The sequence below is a fragment of the Heterodontus francisci genome, chromosome 17, assembly GCF_036365525.1.
Source record: "Heterodontus francisci isolate sHetFra1 chromosome 17, sHetFra1.hap1, whole genome shotgun sequence".
In the NCBI taxonomy this organism is placed as follows: domain Eukaryota; kingdom Metazoa; phylum Chordata; class Chondrichthyes; order Heterodontiformes; family Heterodontidae; genus Heterodontus; species Heterodontus francisci.
The window spans coordinates 67,379,127-67,395,817 of record NC_090387.1 but is presented as its reverse complement, the minus strand read 5'-3'; the positions used below and the strand labels follow the sequence as shown (position 1 = coordinate 67,395,817).

Sequence of the window (16,691 nt, the reverse complement as noted above, 5' to 3'; positions counted from 1 at the left end):
CCATCACCTTCTGCTGAAACTAACAATGATTATCTGATGTTTTGAAAATTAATTAAGAATAATTACCTTGTCATCAATTGCAATACACAACAGCTCGTTGCATGGCCGCTTAATGTTCCATAAGAATTGGAGCTTGTCGACTCTACCTGGTTGGTGCTGGGGGTGAAGACATATCCAACACTGTTTGTCCGCTTGTGTATTTTTGGGGTGCACCACCATACCTATGCATCTCTGATTCTCTTGCTGCAACGCAAGGAAAAATAATTGGCATCATTCATAAATCAGAGTTGGAAGGCCATTTGCGCAATTCCAATTTACTCCATCGTCTGTTTCCGATCAGACAGAGCTGTAAAGGTCTCTGCCGAGTTCTTGGACAAGAACAAAAGGGCAACAGACAATAATTTTGGTACAACAAGTCAACTGAATAAATGCTTAAACAAAATACTTAACAATAGGCAATAGTGGACAAGCCGCTTTCGATCCTTGCTTCTCGAAGCTGCCTAGACACAGGTCCTTCTCTGATGTCTTCTTCTCTGCCCTTTTCTGTATGAGTCTTTTGTGGTTCTTGCTATGTCTCTGTCTGTTCTGTTGTTCTTAGGTCCCTGCTGTTGTTTTTTTTCCAGAGCTGCCTATGTGCCAAATTGCAAATTCTGTGCAGCTTGCCCTTCCTGACCTTTATAACAATTAATACTTTTTTCCCTAACCTGATTGGCTTCTCCTGTCTCACCCCAGACTTAATGGCACCATTTGTTGCAACAGAACTTACATAAAACAACATCTTTAAAACTACTAATACAACAATCCTTTCAATAGAAACCTTTTCAGAAATGACTCTAAACATATTTTACAGTCTTTCCATGCAAAACATAAATTTAAATATGTTTTATACTTTCTGATAGCTATATTAGAGAACAAGGTGCAGCAATGCAGAATACAGTCCAATTCAATGGAAATTGAGTAGGTAGCTCTGGGGGGAAAAAAATGCAAAAGCAGGGTCCCATGAACCAAAGAAGACACGGGTGTTTTTTTTTTTAAAAGCTGCAGGCAGTCTTGCTGGTTTGATTTAAGTTAATTCAGTGGGATTCAACTGGTTTGAATATCCAGTAATATTTTCCAGTTTAAAGATTCTGCCTGCTAGCTCCACTTAATTTCAACTGGTTCCAGATGAAACAGTCAGCAAGCCAACTGGTACCAGATGAGCCCAAATGGTTTGAGTTAAAATCGACTGGGTGACTGGGAATACCAAATGATTGCCAGTTATTCCAGCTGTATTGAGACAACACCAATTGAGACCACTTACTTGTAGTTGAGACCAGAAAAGACCAGTTAAGACCAATTGACATTGTCAACTGGTTTGGAAATATAGGCTAGTCAGCATTAATAGTTGCATGGTAATGTTCACTGTCTTATTATTGCATAATTATAAGAAAATCTTTATAAATAACCCTGTCACACTTCTTTACTTTAAAGATCCAGTATGTATTGCATGACTAAAATGCCCAGCACATTCATAACAGGCTTTGCAAAACAGAGCTTCCATATTTTTGCCTGAGTTTCTTCTCAAGTAAACAAGCTTTTAACTGGAAAACTTTAGAAATGAAGAATTGACTTCTGGAGATGATATGGAAATTTTGGTGGCAATTTGAAATGGGAGGAGTTCACAGTGAAATTTCTGTGATGCGTATGGCGTGCTCTGTGAATGTGTGGCCCCTGAAAGATCTGAATCAGTAAAACAATAATACTGAATTTGTTTCAATAAAACACCCTTTTCCTGTAGGATGATATTGAAGAAAGTAAAAAAAAACTTATTTTGCAGACTCCAAATGAGAAAGTTCACCAATAAGAAAAAAGGAAAGACTTGAGCATCTATATAATTAAAAGTCTTTGCCTTAACTATGTTTATGGAGAGACATTTCCAAAGTGTTAGATATCTGTACAGCAAAAATGGTAATTGACTCAAAGAAACACTCTTCTGCCAAGTAATCCATTCCCCATCTGTGACTAAATATGATCAAATTGAAAATAGTAAAAAGTACCAGTGAGGAATGAATAACTGGAAAATCAAGCAATCAGATCCTTGATTTATTTTTTTTCAACCATTATTACTGTTCTTGAACCAGTATTTTTTTGGTATTTGTTTCATGGGATGTGGGCGTCGCTGGCCAGGCCAGCATTTATTGCCCATGAGAAGGTGGTGGTGAGCATGTGCCACATAGCTGTCCAATCAAATCATCTAAATAATTTTTTTCTCATTCTTTTGGCCATTTTGTTTCTTGATCCAACAACCACAAACTTGAAAAATACAATCCATCAGATAAGAAACATATAGCGGTTAGCACCGCAGCCTCTCAGCTCCAGCGACCCGGGTTCAATTCTGGGTACTGCCTGTGTGGAGTTTGCAAGTTCTCCCTGTGTCTGCGTGGGTTTTCTCCGGGTGCTCCGTTTTCCTCCCACAGCCAAAAGACTTGCAGGTTGGTAAGTAAATTGGCCATTATAAATTGCCCCTAGTATAGGTAGGTGGTAGGGAAATATAGGGACAGGTGGGGATGTGGTAGGAATATGGGATTAGTGTAGGATTAGTATAAATGGGTGGTTGATGGTCGGCACAGACTCGGTGGGCCGAAGGGCCTGTTTCAGTGCTGTATCTCTAAACTAAAAAGCAGAAATAATTTTTGTCCAACTCCTATTCGAAATCCATCCAAATCGTTTTGCGCTGTAGGCCTACCCTTTGGGGCTTCAGTGCTGATAATTATGATGTCACCACATCTTCTATAATGTGCTTGGTCCACCCATCATATTTCCTGGACTGTCCTGTCACTGTCTCTCTGGGTCTTCTGCACAATCATACCTCAAATTTGGTTCCTGGTGTTGCCTCTTCATGTGCAATGACAGGAGAGATCTTATCATGTTTTATTATTAGTAAAAACTTATATTTGTGTAGATTTCCTGTCATCTTCATAATTAAGTTATACATTCACTTTTCGAATGGGAACTGTAATATCTTGTCACACTGTAATTACACTCTGAGCACCCCACCTTTGTTGGTGCACTGCAGTACCACCACTGGTGGGAGGATGTATTTATAACACAAATTTACATGGATAGTTTCCATTATAAATGTGGACATAGGAATTTATACGGAAATATAAAAATGACAACGTAGATCTTTAAAGTGGGAACTGAGTTATGTCTCCATGCACTGGTCTAATCCTCAGCCTGTAGCCCTAATTCACTTGAGACTACTCTTGGTCTTGACTCCGTGTGCCATGTCACAGGACTGGAATTAAATAATGTTGTGAATCTGTCAGAAGCTGTAGCACATACTTGATATTCAAATAATGTTCATATGGCTTGTAACATAACCAGCATTCTCCTTCCCCCAAAAAGCACACGGCTCATTTGTTATTGGAGTGTTCTCTTGTCTTTGGATTCCCTTTAATAAATACGTAAGACACATAAGCATATGAACAATCATAGGAAAAGACCCACTAGTCTATCCAGCCTGGTCTGTAGGAAAAGAACCATGCCTTAACATCTAACCTAGTTTTGGTCTTGCATAACTTGACATAGTGACCCTTGGTCCTTCATAATCTATTTAATTCAAGCAAACTGTCTGCACAAATACATTCTATTTCCTCCTAAGTCTATGCTTCTCTCAGTGCTGACTCCCAACTCTTTGAGCCTATCCTATAAATAAGATAGAGCCATAGAAAAGTTGCTTGAAAGTAGGGAAAATATATAAATCTTGTTACATATTTGCCAGAGTGACCTCTATTGCTGTGTGAAACTAACTTTCACAGGCCCATTTAGTTTCATGAGAACTGCATAAGAGAGTGTTGGAGCTTATTTTCTTCATTGATTAAATTACTGAAACAAGAGTTATGCAGTTCAGTTATTTGGCATCTATATGCATATCTTCAGAGAATGCAAGTGCAGTGTTCACTGTGTGCTGTTAAATGGCTCTGGAAAACATATCTAGGCCATTAGACAGAGCTTTACTGTCTGTGGGAATATACTAGATTCTAAAAGTACCCACTATCAAACCTACACAGCAAACTCTTTCATATGTTGCAGCTCTCTATTTAAAAAAAAAAGTCTTTCTGAACATTTCATTCATGAAAAAAAATCATCCGGCCATGCCAAGATCATGACCTAGTTTTTTCATTTTACTATCTCTTATATAAGAAAATATATGCAACAGGGAACAGTGGAATAATGAGACTATTTGTGAGTGACGAGTACCTTGTAGTCCTCAAGTGATTTAAGGGCCTTATTTTTCAAGTGTTTTTACTGTCCTAATGCCAGAAAAGCAATGAATCTTGGCATTAAAGACCAGTTTGATGGTACTAATGCCACATTGCATTTCCTGATCATGTGTTTAACTGTGTGGTAAATGGTTGCCATTAGTGGAGTAAAATGTGAATCATTCAGGCACAGATTCTATTAAATTAAGCAACTCTGCCATTTTGGGATATAGCAAAGCCGTTATGTCATCAGTGCTATAAAACAGCATGTTGACTTGCTGAATGGGGGAAGCAAGATTTCATATTCAACAGATGTGTTGTATATAAATTTGCAAATACAGAGTGCAGTAATAAACTACTAACCTGAGGAGGAATTGTTTATTTCAAACAGTCAGCATTTATTGGGCATTAAAAACTGGGAAACTTGCAACGTTTTGCGAAGCTAACACATTCTATGAGACCACAACAACAGCAAGTTATACTTGCATATCCCCTCTAATGTAGTATCTTTCCCACGATATTTGACAAAGTGGAAGATGAACCTGAGCTGAAATAGGAGAATAATTAGCAGAAATAGTTTAAAGCACAGAAGAAGAGGCAGGTTTTAAGGAGGCATTTGAAGGTGGGGCGACATCCAGCAAGGTGGGAATCGGAGGGGTTTAGGGAGGGAGTTTGAATGTGTGAGGTGAGATAGCTGAAGGCTCTGTCACCAATGGTAATGGGGAAGGAGGGAGGATTTGTAAGACCAAAATAAGTCAGGAAGAGTTTTTAGCAGCAGGGTGAAGTGAGAGCAAGGAGGATTTTGCAAAACAAAGATGAGGATCTTAAAATAAATGCACTGAGTGACAGGCACACTTTCCAGATTGAGCTACTATAGCAATCAAATACAGGAACGCTGCTGATTCCATTTCCTCCATCCAGCCCAGGGAATGCTTCATTTGAATGTAGCACCTTCCTATGGTAACCAGGGGATGAGCTAACTCAGTACAGACTAGAGATTGAGCCTGATTGAATATTGGGTGGGGGTGGGTGGGGGGTTCTGAGCCACTGGGGAGCTGGTCTGTGAGCATACTTCTAACATGTGTTTGTGCACAATAAAGTACAAATGAAGTGAAGCACCTAAAAAGATTGCTTGGAATTTAAGTTACCTTTCCCCTCAGAGGATGCTGTGTACCTGCCTGATGAGGACTTACTGCAGGAGTACATTCTGAACGAGAACGGACTGCTCTATCACGGCTCATATGCCAACATCTACTCACTACCGTGGAATTTTGGACAAGTAATATAACCTTTTAAGTTTTCACAATCTACCCGCCATTGTTTATTCCATTTTTAGTACTTTTGTTCCAAGAATTGGTGTCATTTTGTGTTTTATCTTACAGTTTGAAAAAGATGTAATCGATATTTGCTTTCAAATTTTGGACAACAGTCCATCTGCTCTTAAAAATCCATTGGCTGATGCTCTAAGGAGAAGTGATCCTATATATATCAGCAGAATAGTGACTGCTATGGTGAGCTTGGAGATGTCTGAGATTTTTGATGTAAATGTATTTTTTTGTCTTAAGGGGGCGTTGCAAGTCACTTTAGATGAAGTCTGTTCATAGTGCAACACATCTCATTCAATCCATCTCAATAGATATAATCTTTATTTTAAACCAACTGCACAAAACAATTGCTCTGACATTAGTAAAATGTAAATTAAATTTGGTTAGGGGCTGGGTACTTCTGGTGAACAATTCCTCTGCCCCTCACCCATTTTTGGTTTCTTTTCCTCACCAACCACCCACCCCTCACCCCCCCACCCCCAGACCAGCAACCAGCACTTTTTGTTCATTCATGGGGTGTGGGCGTCACTGGCTAGGCCAGCGTTTATTGCCCATCCCCTAATTGCCCTTGAGAAGGTGATGGTGAGCTGCCTTCTTGAACTGCTGCAGTTCAGGTAGGGTAGGTACACCCACAGTGCTGTTAGGAAGGGAGTTCCAGGATTTTGACCCAGCGACAGTGAAGGAACGGCGATATAGTTCTAAGTCAGGATGCTACATTCCATTCCTCAGCAGCTAACCTAATCAAAGAGGCATTTGCCGTTGCCAAGCCACAATTGTCTGCACACGGTGACCGGCTTGTCAAATCTGTTTATTTTTTCCCCCTATCCCTATTATGAATTGCCTGTTCACTATAGTCACCACCTCCCAATGGCATGGCTGAGAGATGAACCTCTGTCTTGTGAAATTACCAGCATAAACCTCATCACTGTAGCACAGGACCATAGTGAACAAATATTCCTTGTTCCTGAAGCTAATGAAAGCATAGTTTATTTTTGCTCTGTTCCTTTGACTGTTATCCCTGATCGTTTCCTCTGTGTTTTCATTTTAATCCTGTTTGTAACATTAAATCTAACATACAGAGGAATCACTTCACTAAAAATAATGCACAGAGGAAAGTTTGTCCCTTATTTATATCAATCACAAGCCAGGTAGCCAGTCAATTATTCACTAGACCAGCTGTAAACTAAGATGAGGATTGTTTAACTCAACGCTAGAATTTACAACCTATTCTCAATCGTTAACCACCATGTAAATTTATACAGAAGTGAAAAGCCAAAGTCTTTAAGCATGAAAAGGTCCTTTTTAATGACTCCAAAGGGCCTACCAGCTGTTTGGCATGTAATACAAACTGTACACAATCTGAGACTGACTGGAGCCAACAGAAGATGACCTTCGATATTGCCCTTCACAGTGTAGTACAAGCCAGGCAAGTTTAGCTTTCCTTGTTAATAGGTAAAAGTTACCTGCATTATTAAACATTTTTAAAAGATATATAATGTAACCCATTTCTGGTTCCCTTTATCCAAACTGCCTCTTTGTCAAAGTGATTTGGATATTAAGTTTGCTTAACTAAAGCCCTGTCTTCTTCAAGAGACCTGTTCTTTGACAAAATATTATGTGTATACTTCTATGTATTTGTTGATTTTAATGAAGGGAAGATTAGATGTTTTATTTTCCTCTCCAAAGGTGAATGCAAATGATGATAAAGGTGTGCTTTTGGGAAGGTGGGATGGTAATTACTCCAATGGAATTGCCCCCACCAGATGGATTGGGAGTCTCCCGATTTTACGCCTGTGGAGCAGTTCTGGGGCTGATAATGTACGATACGGGCAGTGCTGGGTCTTTGCTGCTGTAGCTTGCACAGGTAAGATCCTGCTAGCTCCCTCACACCTATGCAAAGCATGCTGGGTTGTTTCTCTATATTAAAGATTCTGTATAATTCTCAGCTGTGTTTGTTGCTGTTGGAGGCATTTGTTCGCTTCGACACAATCAGAGAAGATGACAATTCTCTTCCTCCTCCTCAAGGAACTTCACAAGTAAGAACTAAAGCAGTGTGTGGAACGTATTAAACAGATAGAACCCCATAATAGCTCTGCATCAAGATTTTTGTTTTGTTCTTCCCGTTTAGCTTAGTTTAGTTAGCATCCTGACACAACCATTTAAATCAAATGACGCACTGCATAGATTTGCGGTGATACTATTTGCCCTGTGTTTTTTTTAATTCATTCACGAGATGTGGACATCACTAACAAAGCCAGAATTTATTGCCTATCTCTAATTGCCCAACTGAGTGGCTTGCTAGGCCATTTCAGAGGGCAGTTAAGAGTCAACCACAGTACTGTGGGTCTGGAATTACACACAGACCAAACTGGATAAGGACAGCAGATTTCCTTCCATAAAGGACAGGAGTGAACCAGCTGGGTTTTTACAACAATCTGGGAATTACATGCTCATGCTTATTGCTGTATTTTTACTCCAGATTTATTTAATTAACTATGTAAATTCCACAGTTTTTGTGGTAGAATTTGAACTCGTGTCTCTATTATTGGCCTAGGCTTGTGGATTACTAGTCCAGTAACATAACTACTATGCTATTGTACCTGGTGTTACTCACCTCATTCATGTAGATCATGGAGTAGAAATCTGTCTTGGGCGCTAGTGTAAAACAGGTGCAATCACACTGGCCGATTGTTTATAAGCCTTGCCTGGTATTCAGTTCTGTGGAGTCAATGGAACTGAATAATGAACAGGGAGTATAACAGGCAGCCCATGGAATACCAGCTGTCTTGCACTACCACCCAAGGCAAATTTCTACCCCGCCCCCGCCCCATAAGCATGGCAATTGACGAGCAATTGTTTGGATCCGTTCAGGCATCATCATGTTCTGCCTAGTTGAGTATTTTTTTCACATGGAGTTACTGTCCTCTGACTAAACAGAGTCAGTGTCGAAATTCCCAGGATTTGTTACTTGTATGACGCTGTAGGAAAGTGCTTGCCCGAATCTAACTGGCCTCATTGCCACATGGCACATTCGTGCAAAAAATTTTTATTGCAGCTATTAAAATAATCAGATCAATGTTAAGAGTCCAGTCCTGTCCTACACAGCATCTGCATGTGGGCTTTCTCCTGAGGGAGCTCAAATCAATAGCCATCAGGTACAGGAACCCTGGCTTAATTCTCCCCTTCCTAATCCCAAGGTAGCTAAGACCAACTTGTAGTATCCCTACAGTCACTCCAGTTGAGATCAGCAAGAAATGCCCAGTCCAGGGATCAAACATTGGGCCTCCCTGGACTTTATGCCTGAGTTGCTCACTGGCAATGGCTTTACCGAATGAGTAAGGGGGGAAATCCTGATAAACACTTACAACTTGGCAGTGCCTTGAATTGCTAATTTGAAATTCATGACCCTACTTATATTTATTTTCCAGTTCTGAGGTGCTTGGGGATCCCAAGTCGTTGTGTTACAAACTATTCCTCTGCTCATGACACTGATGGCAATCTCAAAGTGGACCAGTATTATAGTAGTGACGATTACTCACGCATGCCTTCAAAAAGGAAAGATATGGTGTGGTATGTACTGGGAATTATTCCCTTCCAGTGCTTGTTCATGGACATTACATATACCTATGGCTGTGACACAGCTCTGAAAGAACATACATTTAGTGCAAATGTCCACAGTATTGTGTGGTTTGGTTTTTTTGAGTCTGAATAATAATTACTTTATCTCATTTCCTTTTTTCCTACTCTTCCCCTTGTGTCACAATTTCTAGTCTGTGGTCTCTTCCATGGTCTTTAAAAGAGCAATTGTTGAGGATTGAACAGGTAAGAGTAGCTGCCTTACCCCAAATTACAATAGTGAGTGAGATGCCCTCTGGCCTTGGCATCAGAAAGAGACATCCTCTGGTTTTAGTGTTGGAGAAATTTCACCCACCAGCCCCTGCCTTCCTATTGGAGTGACTCCCTCTGACCTTGGCAAACGAGAGACTTCAGCCTCTCTCACCTTTATTTGAGAGACTCCCTCTAAACTTGATGTAGGGGAGTCTTCCCACCCCACCTCTCACCTTGACATTGGAGAGACCCCACCACCACCTTCATGTTAGATTGATGTCTAACCTTGGTGTAGGGGAAGCTTCCTTTGGCTTTAATGCTGGAGAATGATGTCTCTGTTGGGACAACCCATGCTTGCACCCTGTCTTTTAAAAAAAAAAAGAAACCTACCTTTATAACGCTACTGTAAGAAGACTGATCCAGATCTCAAATCTGCAACACCAGAAGCCTGAATCAACGTTCTTTATTGTTTGATTTTGGGTCACGTGTTAATATTTTGACAGCTAATAACTGCCAGGATGCCTCCAGCCTCATTGGTATATATCTGGTTAACCAGGTTGAGCAGTTTTATTGCAACTATTTCACATTAATACTGTTGCACACAGGAACTACCATAGCTGGCTGGAATCATGGATGACCCGTCCTGACCTTCCCCCTGGCTATGATGGATGGCAAGTCTTGGATCCTACTCCACAAGAACGGAGTGACGGTAACATTAGAACTGAACTATAATTTTTTAATATATATTTATATGTATATATAGTTTGATTTGGATCAGAAGAAGATAGTGCTCCACCAGAGCGGACGCAGAGCCCTGATTCCTGCTTTATCTCTAAATGTGATATTCAAGTAAAACACCTTGATAGTGCGACACCATTCTTCAACCTGTGCATGGATCCATTCTGCACCTGCAGCCTATCACTCAAGATATTAGAAACATAGGAACGGGAGTAGGCCATTCAGCCCCTTGAGCTTGTTCCACCATTCAGTTAGATCATGGCTGATCTGTAACTTAACTCCATCTATCTGCCTTGGTTCCATAATCCTTAATACCATTTCCTAATAAAATTTTATCAACCCAGTTTTGACATTTTCAATTGACTCCCATCCACAATAGCTTCTTGGGAAAGAGTTCCAGATTTCCATTACGCTTTACTGCTGCATGGCGTAGCTCTAATTTTAAGGCTATGCCCTCTTGTTTCTGGACTCCCCACCAGAGGAAATCATTTCTCTCTATCTACCCTACCACATCCTGTAATTATCTTGAGCTCCTCAATTAGATTACCCCTTTAATATTCTGTGCTTGAGGGAGTACAAGCCTAGTCTATACAACCTGTCCTCAGAACTTAACCCTTTTATCTTCAGTATCAATCTGGTGAATCTGCTCTACACCACATATTGCAGTTTGAGCATTAAAAATTTAAATATCTCTCCAATTTTCTGCTCCCCATCTGCTGAAGGCACTGACCGATGCTGGGGGTGTGTTCACGTAGACCAGTGGTTCACCTTGCCTAAAAAGTCAGTTTTCAAGTATGAACCTAGATATTGACCATCATCCGGCTCCAAGAATCTGAACTAAACCAATCCTGTCGCTCTTCAGACATCTGCACGTGTGCTTTCCCAGCAATGTTCACTAGAGACCAAGCAGCAGCTGAAACTCTGGATGATTTTTTTTTCTCCCGTTCCTCCCTAGCACAGGGGCACTGAATTGATATTGGTCATCGAACTGAAACTTAAAGGCTGCTCTACCTATTGAGGAAATTCACCTGGGGTCCAGATAGCAATATATTTATGTTATTTTATTTGAAGTGCTGTGATCTAAAATCAGTGGCCTGAAATTAGTTAAAATACTCAGCTTGAAGTAATTCTCCCACCTCTTGGGAAGTGCCTCAGTATGTCCGCAGTGATAAGTGTAGAAGAGGAGGCACTTGCCCACCAAAAATAAATATTTTTTATTCATTCGTGAGATGTGGACGTCACTGGTAAGGCTAGCATTTATTGTCCATCCATTATTGCCCTTGAGAAGGTGGTGATGATCCACCGCCTTGAACTGCTGCAGTCCATGTGGTGCTAGGGAGGGAGTTCTGGGATTTGACCAACAATGATGGAACTGTGATATATTTCCAAGTCAGGATGGTGTGCGACTTGGAGAAGAACTTACAGATAGTGGTGTTCCCAGATGCCTGCTGCCCTTGTTCTTCTAGATGGTAGAGGTCGCAGTTTGGATTACAGAATCATAGAAATTTTAGCAGAGAAGCTGCCATTTGGGTCATCAGCCCATATCACGTCACAGTTAGCTGCTCTTTTCTTGTACCTTTAAGTATTTTCCCTTGAGTGTTATGATTGCCTTGACTTAACTAGCCACTTATGGTAAATCCCATACTGCAATAAATAGACTTCTAGTCTCTCTTTTGTGTTAGTACATTTATTGCATATGCCCTTTCTTGCCTACCATTAGAAATTATATTTCACTATTGGAATGCACTGCCTGAGAGTGTGGTGGAGGCAGGTTCAATTGAGGCATTCGAAAGGGAATTAGACTGTTTGTTTGTTTGAAAAGGAAAAATGTGCAGGGTTATAGGGAGAAGGTAGGGGAATGACATTAGGTGAATTGCTCATTCGGAGAGCCGGTGCAGCCACGATGGTCTGAATGGCCTCCTTCTGAGCTGTAACAATTCTCTGATTTGACCTTTCAAACATTTTCATAATTTTCTACACTTCTGTTAGAGTATGAGGTAACTACATATGATTCAACTACTTGAAATTGTGCCGAATGTTGTATTTTATGTTTTAAGTTTGAGGTATTAATGTTCACAGGTTAGGATTTTTATGTCCATTTTCTCCTTCCTCCTGAAGATACGCACTGGGTACAGGTCCACGGACATCAGCAGCACTCTAGTATCTTACCAATTGACCTTTCTTTATGTATGAGCTCTGTGCCGCAGTTGGGATTCCATATAGTCCCTGGATTGCGGGGTGGGACGGGTAATCAGCATGAGTTCCTATTCCTCATCTCTATAGCAACCACTGCTTGAAAATACTCATGTGTGGAAGTCGGATGTGGATACTTTTGGGCTTAACTCAAACTATCAAATTAACAGTCTAGGACCGACCATGAAGAATGGCCACTCGGGGGAGGCAGTGGAAGGCAAACTTCATTACCAGTCACTGTCTTCAGGAGAGGAGCAGGACAAAAGTTACAAAAGAGCCAAGAAAACATTCCTCCTGTATCTTACAGTGTGTTCTTGTCTCATCAGGCATATACAGCTGCGGTCCTTGCCCTGTCAAAGCAATAAAGGAAGGTCATGTGGATGTGAAATATGATGCTGTGTTCATCTTTGCTGAAGTCAATGCAGATGTAGTTTACTGGTTGGTAAATAAAGATGGGTCGCGAAAAGAGCTTGGAGTCAAACAGCACCAAGTGGGAAAACAGATCATCACAAAAAGTGCCTACACAGATGAAAAAGAGGATTTAACACATGATTATAAATATCCAGAGGGTAGGGGATTTTAACTGCTCCCATTAATAATAAAATGGAAGTTTTATATGTCAATGTTTAATGCACATTCAGTTTTTTTTTGTCCTTCATTTCTGCCACCACAGCCACATACATTAGCCAACATGTTCCAGAGATTTGGTAATGTTATTCTGAACCTTGATTAGAGGACATCGAGAATTGGGGCTCAACAATGACTTTACCTCTGGATTGCTTTTTCTTTTCCCAGTAAGGAAGCACTGGCCTTTTTTCCATACCTTCCATGTGGTGAAGGCTGTGCCCTGAGCCATTGCTCAACTGGGACACTGAATGAGAGACATTCGGGGCTAATTTGAAACTAACTCACTGGGTGGGAAGCCCATGGGATGAGGTGGAATACTGGTTTACATCCCATCCAATATTACACTCCATTGACCAAGATGAGGAGTAAAACCAAACGGCGTTTAAAACTAGAATTGCACCCAATCCCGTCGGTTTCCCAACAGCTGAACTAGGTTAAAATTGCCTCCATTTTCCCTGTGTGAAGTCCCAACAAATGCACACAGTTCTTAAACTGTACTTCTCAATCTTTTCTCAATCAAATTTACCACTTACCAGTTTTTTCCTATAGGTCCAATATTATGATGGACAAGGTACCATAACTAATGCCGGCCTCCTTTGCCCAAGTATGAGCCTAGAGAGTGGGTTATTGGACTTAGCAGCAGTCAAGTCCAATCCTCACATGAACTTCACGTGTCCACTTTCAATAGCAATCAGCAAAACTTCCAAGACACTGAGACCAATGTTGAGCTACCCGGTATGAGATTGAGACTTAATCAGCCCAGACTAGAAATCAAATCAAGAACATCCCTTGTCTTTGTAGGCCAGGTGCACACCAAATGGTGGATCAATCCACCCAGCTGCCAGATTGGATAACGATTTTTTTCATTCTGTGTTCTGCAATTCTATCTGTCTTCAAAGCAGAAAATAAATAAAAATGGATGAGATTTTTTTTTAACTTAGCATAGTCCAGCTTTATCATGTTTTCAGACAGGTTAGCGACTTTCACCTCTGTTCAGGACGTTAGCTCTCTTCAGTTTGACTGGATAATTGCGATTGACCATTCTTGTATACTATATTGATTACATTTGACTATACTAATGCTCTCCTGGCTAGTCTCCTGTCTTCCACCCTACATAAATTTGTACTCATCCAAAACTCTGCTGCTCATCCCTTAAATTGCTCCAAGCCTTATTCACCCATCACCTCTGTGCCCGTTGACCTACACTGGCTCCCTGTCTGACAACACCTCAATTTGTTAAATGTGCTACATAAAGTTAAGTTGTTGTTCCATCCAAATCAGATAACCATTTTAATGGATACCATTGTCCATAATTCTTTATTCATATATTTTAATAACAGTATGAGTGTGTGATACCTTCACTTCGATGGAAACTGGGGGAACGGGCTCTGTTCAAAAAGTTAATCTGACAACATTCAAATGAATATCTTCTCTCATTTTTCTGGATTTGTTTTTTAAATGCAAGATTTAATCACCAGTGTTCATCTTGGATCAACGCTAGTTGTCTTGCACAAGGCTAAAAGGAGTAAAACACAAAATGACAGGAGCAGAATATTATGGAAATTATTGTCGCATCTGATCAATTAGGCCAAGATGATTTGAAACAACTGGAGTTGCACGTTAAACTGTTTCGTGATGATTGCTCACTAGCTGTAATTATGCATGTTGTTGTTTCTTAGTGCACTTCAAATTTGCAAACAAGTGCACATTTTGGGATTACAGGGTCTTAGTATCATTGTCTCCCGAACAATGTTGACAATGCACCTTATTTAAGTGATGTAAGGACTGCTTCCATCACAAAAGCTCTTTATCTTGCCCACCACCGTGCCCGCCAACACTCCATATCCCATTATCCAACAGTATCAATATGGTCCTTTTCACAGGTTCTACGAAGGAACGGGAAGTCTACAGCAAAGCAGGAATGAAAATCAGATCCACCAACGCACAGCAGAAAGATTTAAAGATCAGTATTAAATATGCTCAACCAATCCTTGGAAGTGATTTTGATGTCTATTTCAATGTTGCGAATCATGGTTTTATGGACAAAGATATCCATTTAACGCTATCTGCAACCACTATAACATACAATGGGGTCATTTTAACGGAATTCAACAAGAGGTCAACTACATTTATGTTAAAAGCTGCCACAGGTAATTGCAGTTTTCTGCAAAATGTTAATGGCTACATGTTGGTTCATGAAAGTAAAATGGTTAAATCACTTTGGTGTCATGGGTTAGAGCACCACCTTGAGGTCCTGCAAGATTGGAAGACTCTAGCTTTGGTGAGTTTCCAATTCTTATTGTGCCAGAGAGGTAATGAGCAGTGGCCAATGCATCCACACAGGGAGAAAGGGAAGAATTGGAAGGACAAGGCACACTAGCTATTCTCTTGCACCTTGTAAAAGGCAGTTCTGAAGCTGGTGCTGACCTGGAATTAAAGTATTGAGTGCCATTTCTAGTCTAAAGCTGAACCTTGCCACTCTGTGACATAATTGCTGTGCCTCTGTGCCAATTACATGGGTAGAATACTTTTTATCAGTCTGCAATGAAGCTTGCTTATATTTGACAATTAATGTAAAAATGGTGCATGGTTGAATAATCTACTGACCATCACTGTCTAACTTCACACATGAAGAATGCACCTTGGGTTGCCAAAACCCCAGGCCCATCATGAGTGACTTCCTTCAGGAGAGGATGGCTACTAGGGAGAAATTGGAGAAGGAGTTTAATAAGAAAAAATGTTTTTGTGATCCTTTTCAGGTCTTACAACAAGACTTGGGACTTTTTTTTTTAACCTTCCCTAGCCTGGAGATGCTAGGCCCAATTGTAACACACCTGGGCTAAGTATCGAACCTGAATACAGCTTAGTACCGGATCACCCAATCATTGGTTTAAACAAATGCTGATTTACTATTAGGTTAAAACAAGATTGAGAATTAAGAGTATCCTGAGGAAGCTACTGGTGACCTTTTTGAGCATTATGAGGCAAATGAGATTTTTTTGAAAATGTGAAAATTTATATTCTCTGATGCTAAAAGCATACTTCATCCTCTAAGCTATAAGTAAGGGCTTGAATGGACTGTTTTCTTTCTGCGATCCAATCTCCATAAGTTGTCCAGTGAACTGTTAGATGTGATCAATATGCGTTATCACTGACTCTTGAAAAAGCAACAGATGGAACAATGTCTAGCTGTGCACGTATCACAGTGAATTGTGCCAGAGTGGTACCACGTGGCAGTGGTACCATGAGTTCTACTGAGACGAGGCCAGACAGTTCTCCACATTGGAGAAGGTGGCAGTGTTAATCTAGGCTGCTTTGGTATACCTCCCATCTCCTAACTTCAAAACTGGCCACCCACAGCCACAATTCATCCTCTTTCCCCCCCCCCCCCCCCATCTACCCACACACAAACACACCCCTTTCAGCATAGGAATACCATCAAAATTGTGCTTAATTTTATTTTTTGCTCTGATTTATTTGTAACTCATTTTTACTACATCCAGTTGCTTCAAAAGAAAGCTAAAGTGATTCTGTTTAAACAAGCTGTGTTTCTACGTTTTTGCTTCTATTAGTGCAGAAAGAAGTTCTGAGACTGAAATACAAAGACTATGGTGAACATCTCTCTGAGCACAACTTAATTCGACTGACGGCCATGCTTATATCTAAAGGCACATCTGATGTGAGTCTTAAGGAGCGTGACGTTTTTCTGAACCTGCCTCAGCTCACTGTGAAGGTA

The 16,691-nt window shown here is 40.5% G+C and overlaps 1 protein-coding gene across 1 annotated transcript in view; it reads left to right on the top strand.

The window, feature by feature from the left end:
- Positions 1-16,691, top strand: part of tgm2l (transglutaminase 2, like) — a 30,144-nt gene that overhangs the window by 2,449 nt on the left and 11,004 nt on the right. The window contains exons 4-11 of the mRNA XM_068049927.1: positions 5,405-5,523; positions 5,627-5,755; positions 7,256-7,433; positions 8,998-9,139; positions 10,003-10,106; positions 12,655-12,897; positions 14,839-15,105; positions 16,528-16,688. Coding sequence (XP_067906028.1) covers positions 5,405-5,523; positions 5,627-5,755; positions 7,256-7,433; positions 8,998-9,139; positions 10,003-10,106; positions 12,655-12,897; positions 14,839-15,105; positions 16,528-16,688 — 1,343 coding nt within the window. The remainder of the gene's footprint in view (positions 1-5,404; positions 5,524-5,626; positions 5,756-7,255; positions 7,434-8,997; positions 9,140-10,002; positions 10,107-12,654; positions 12,898-14,838; positions 15,106-16,527; positions 16,689-16,691) is intronic.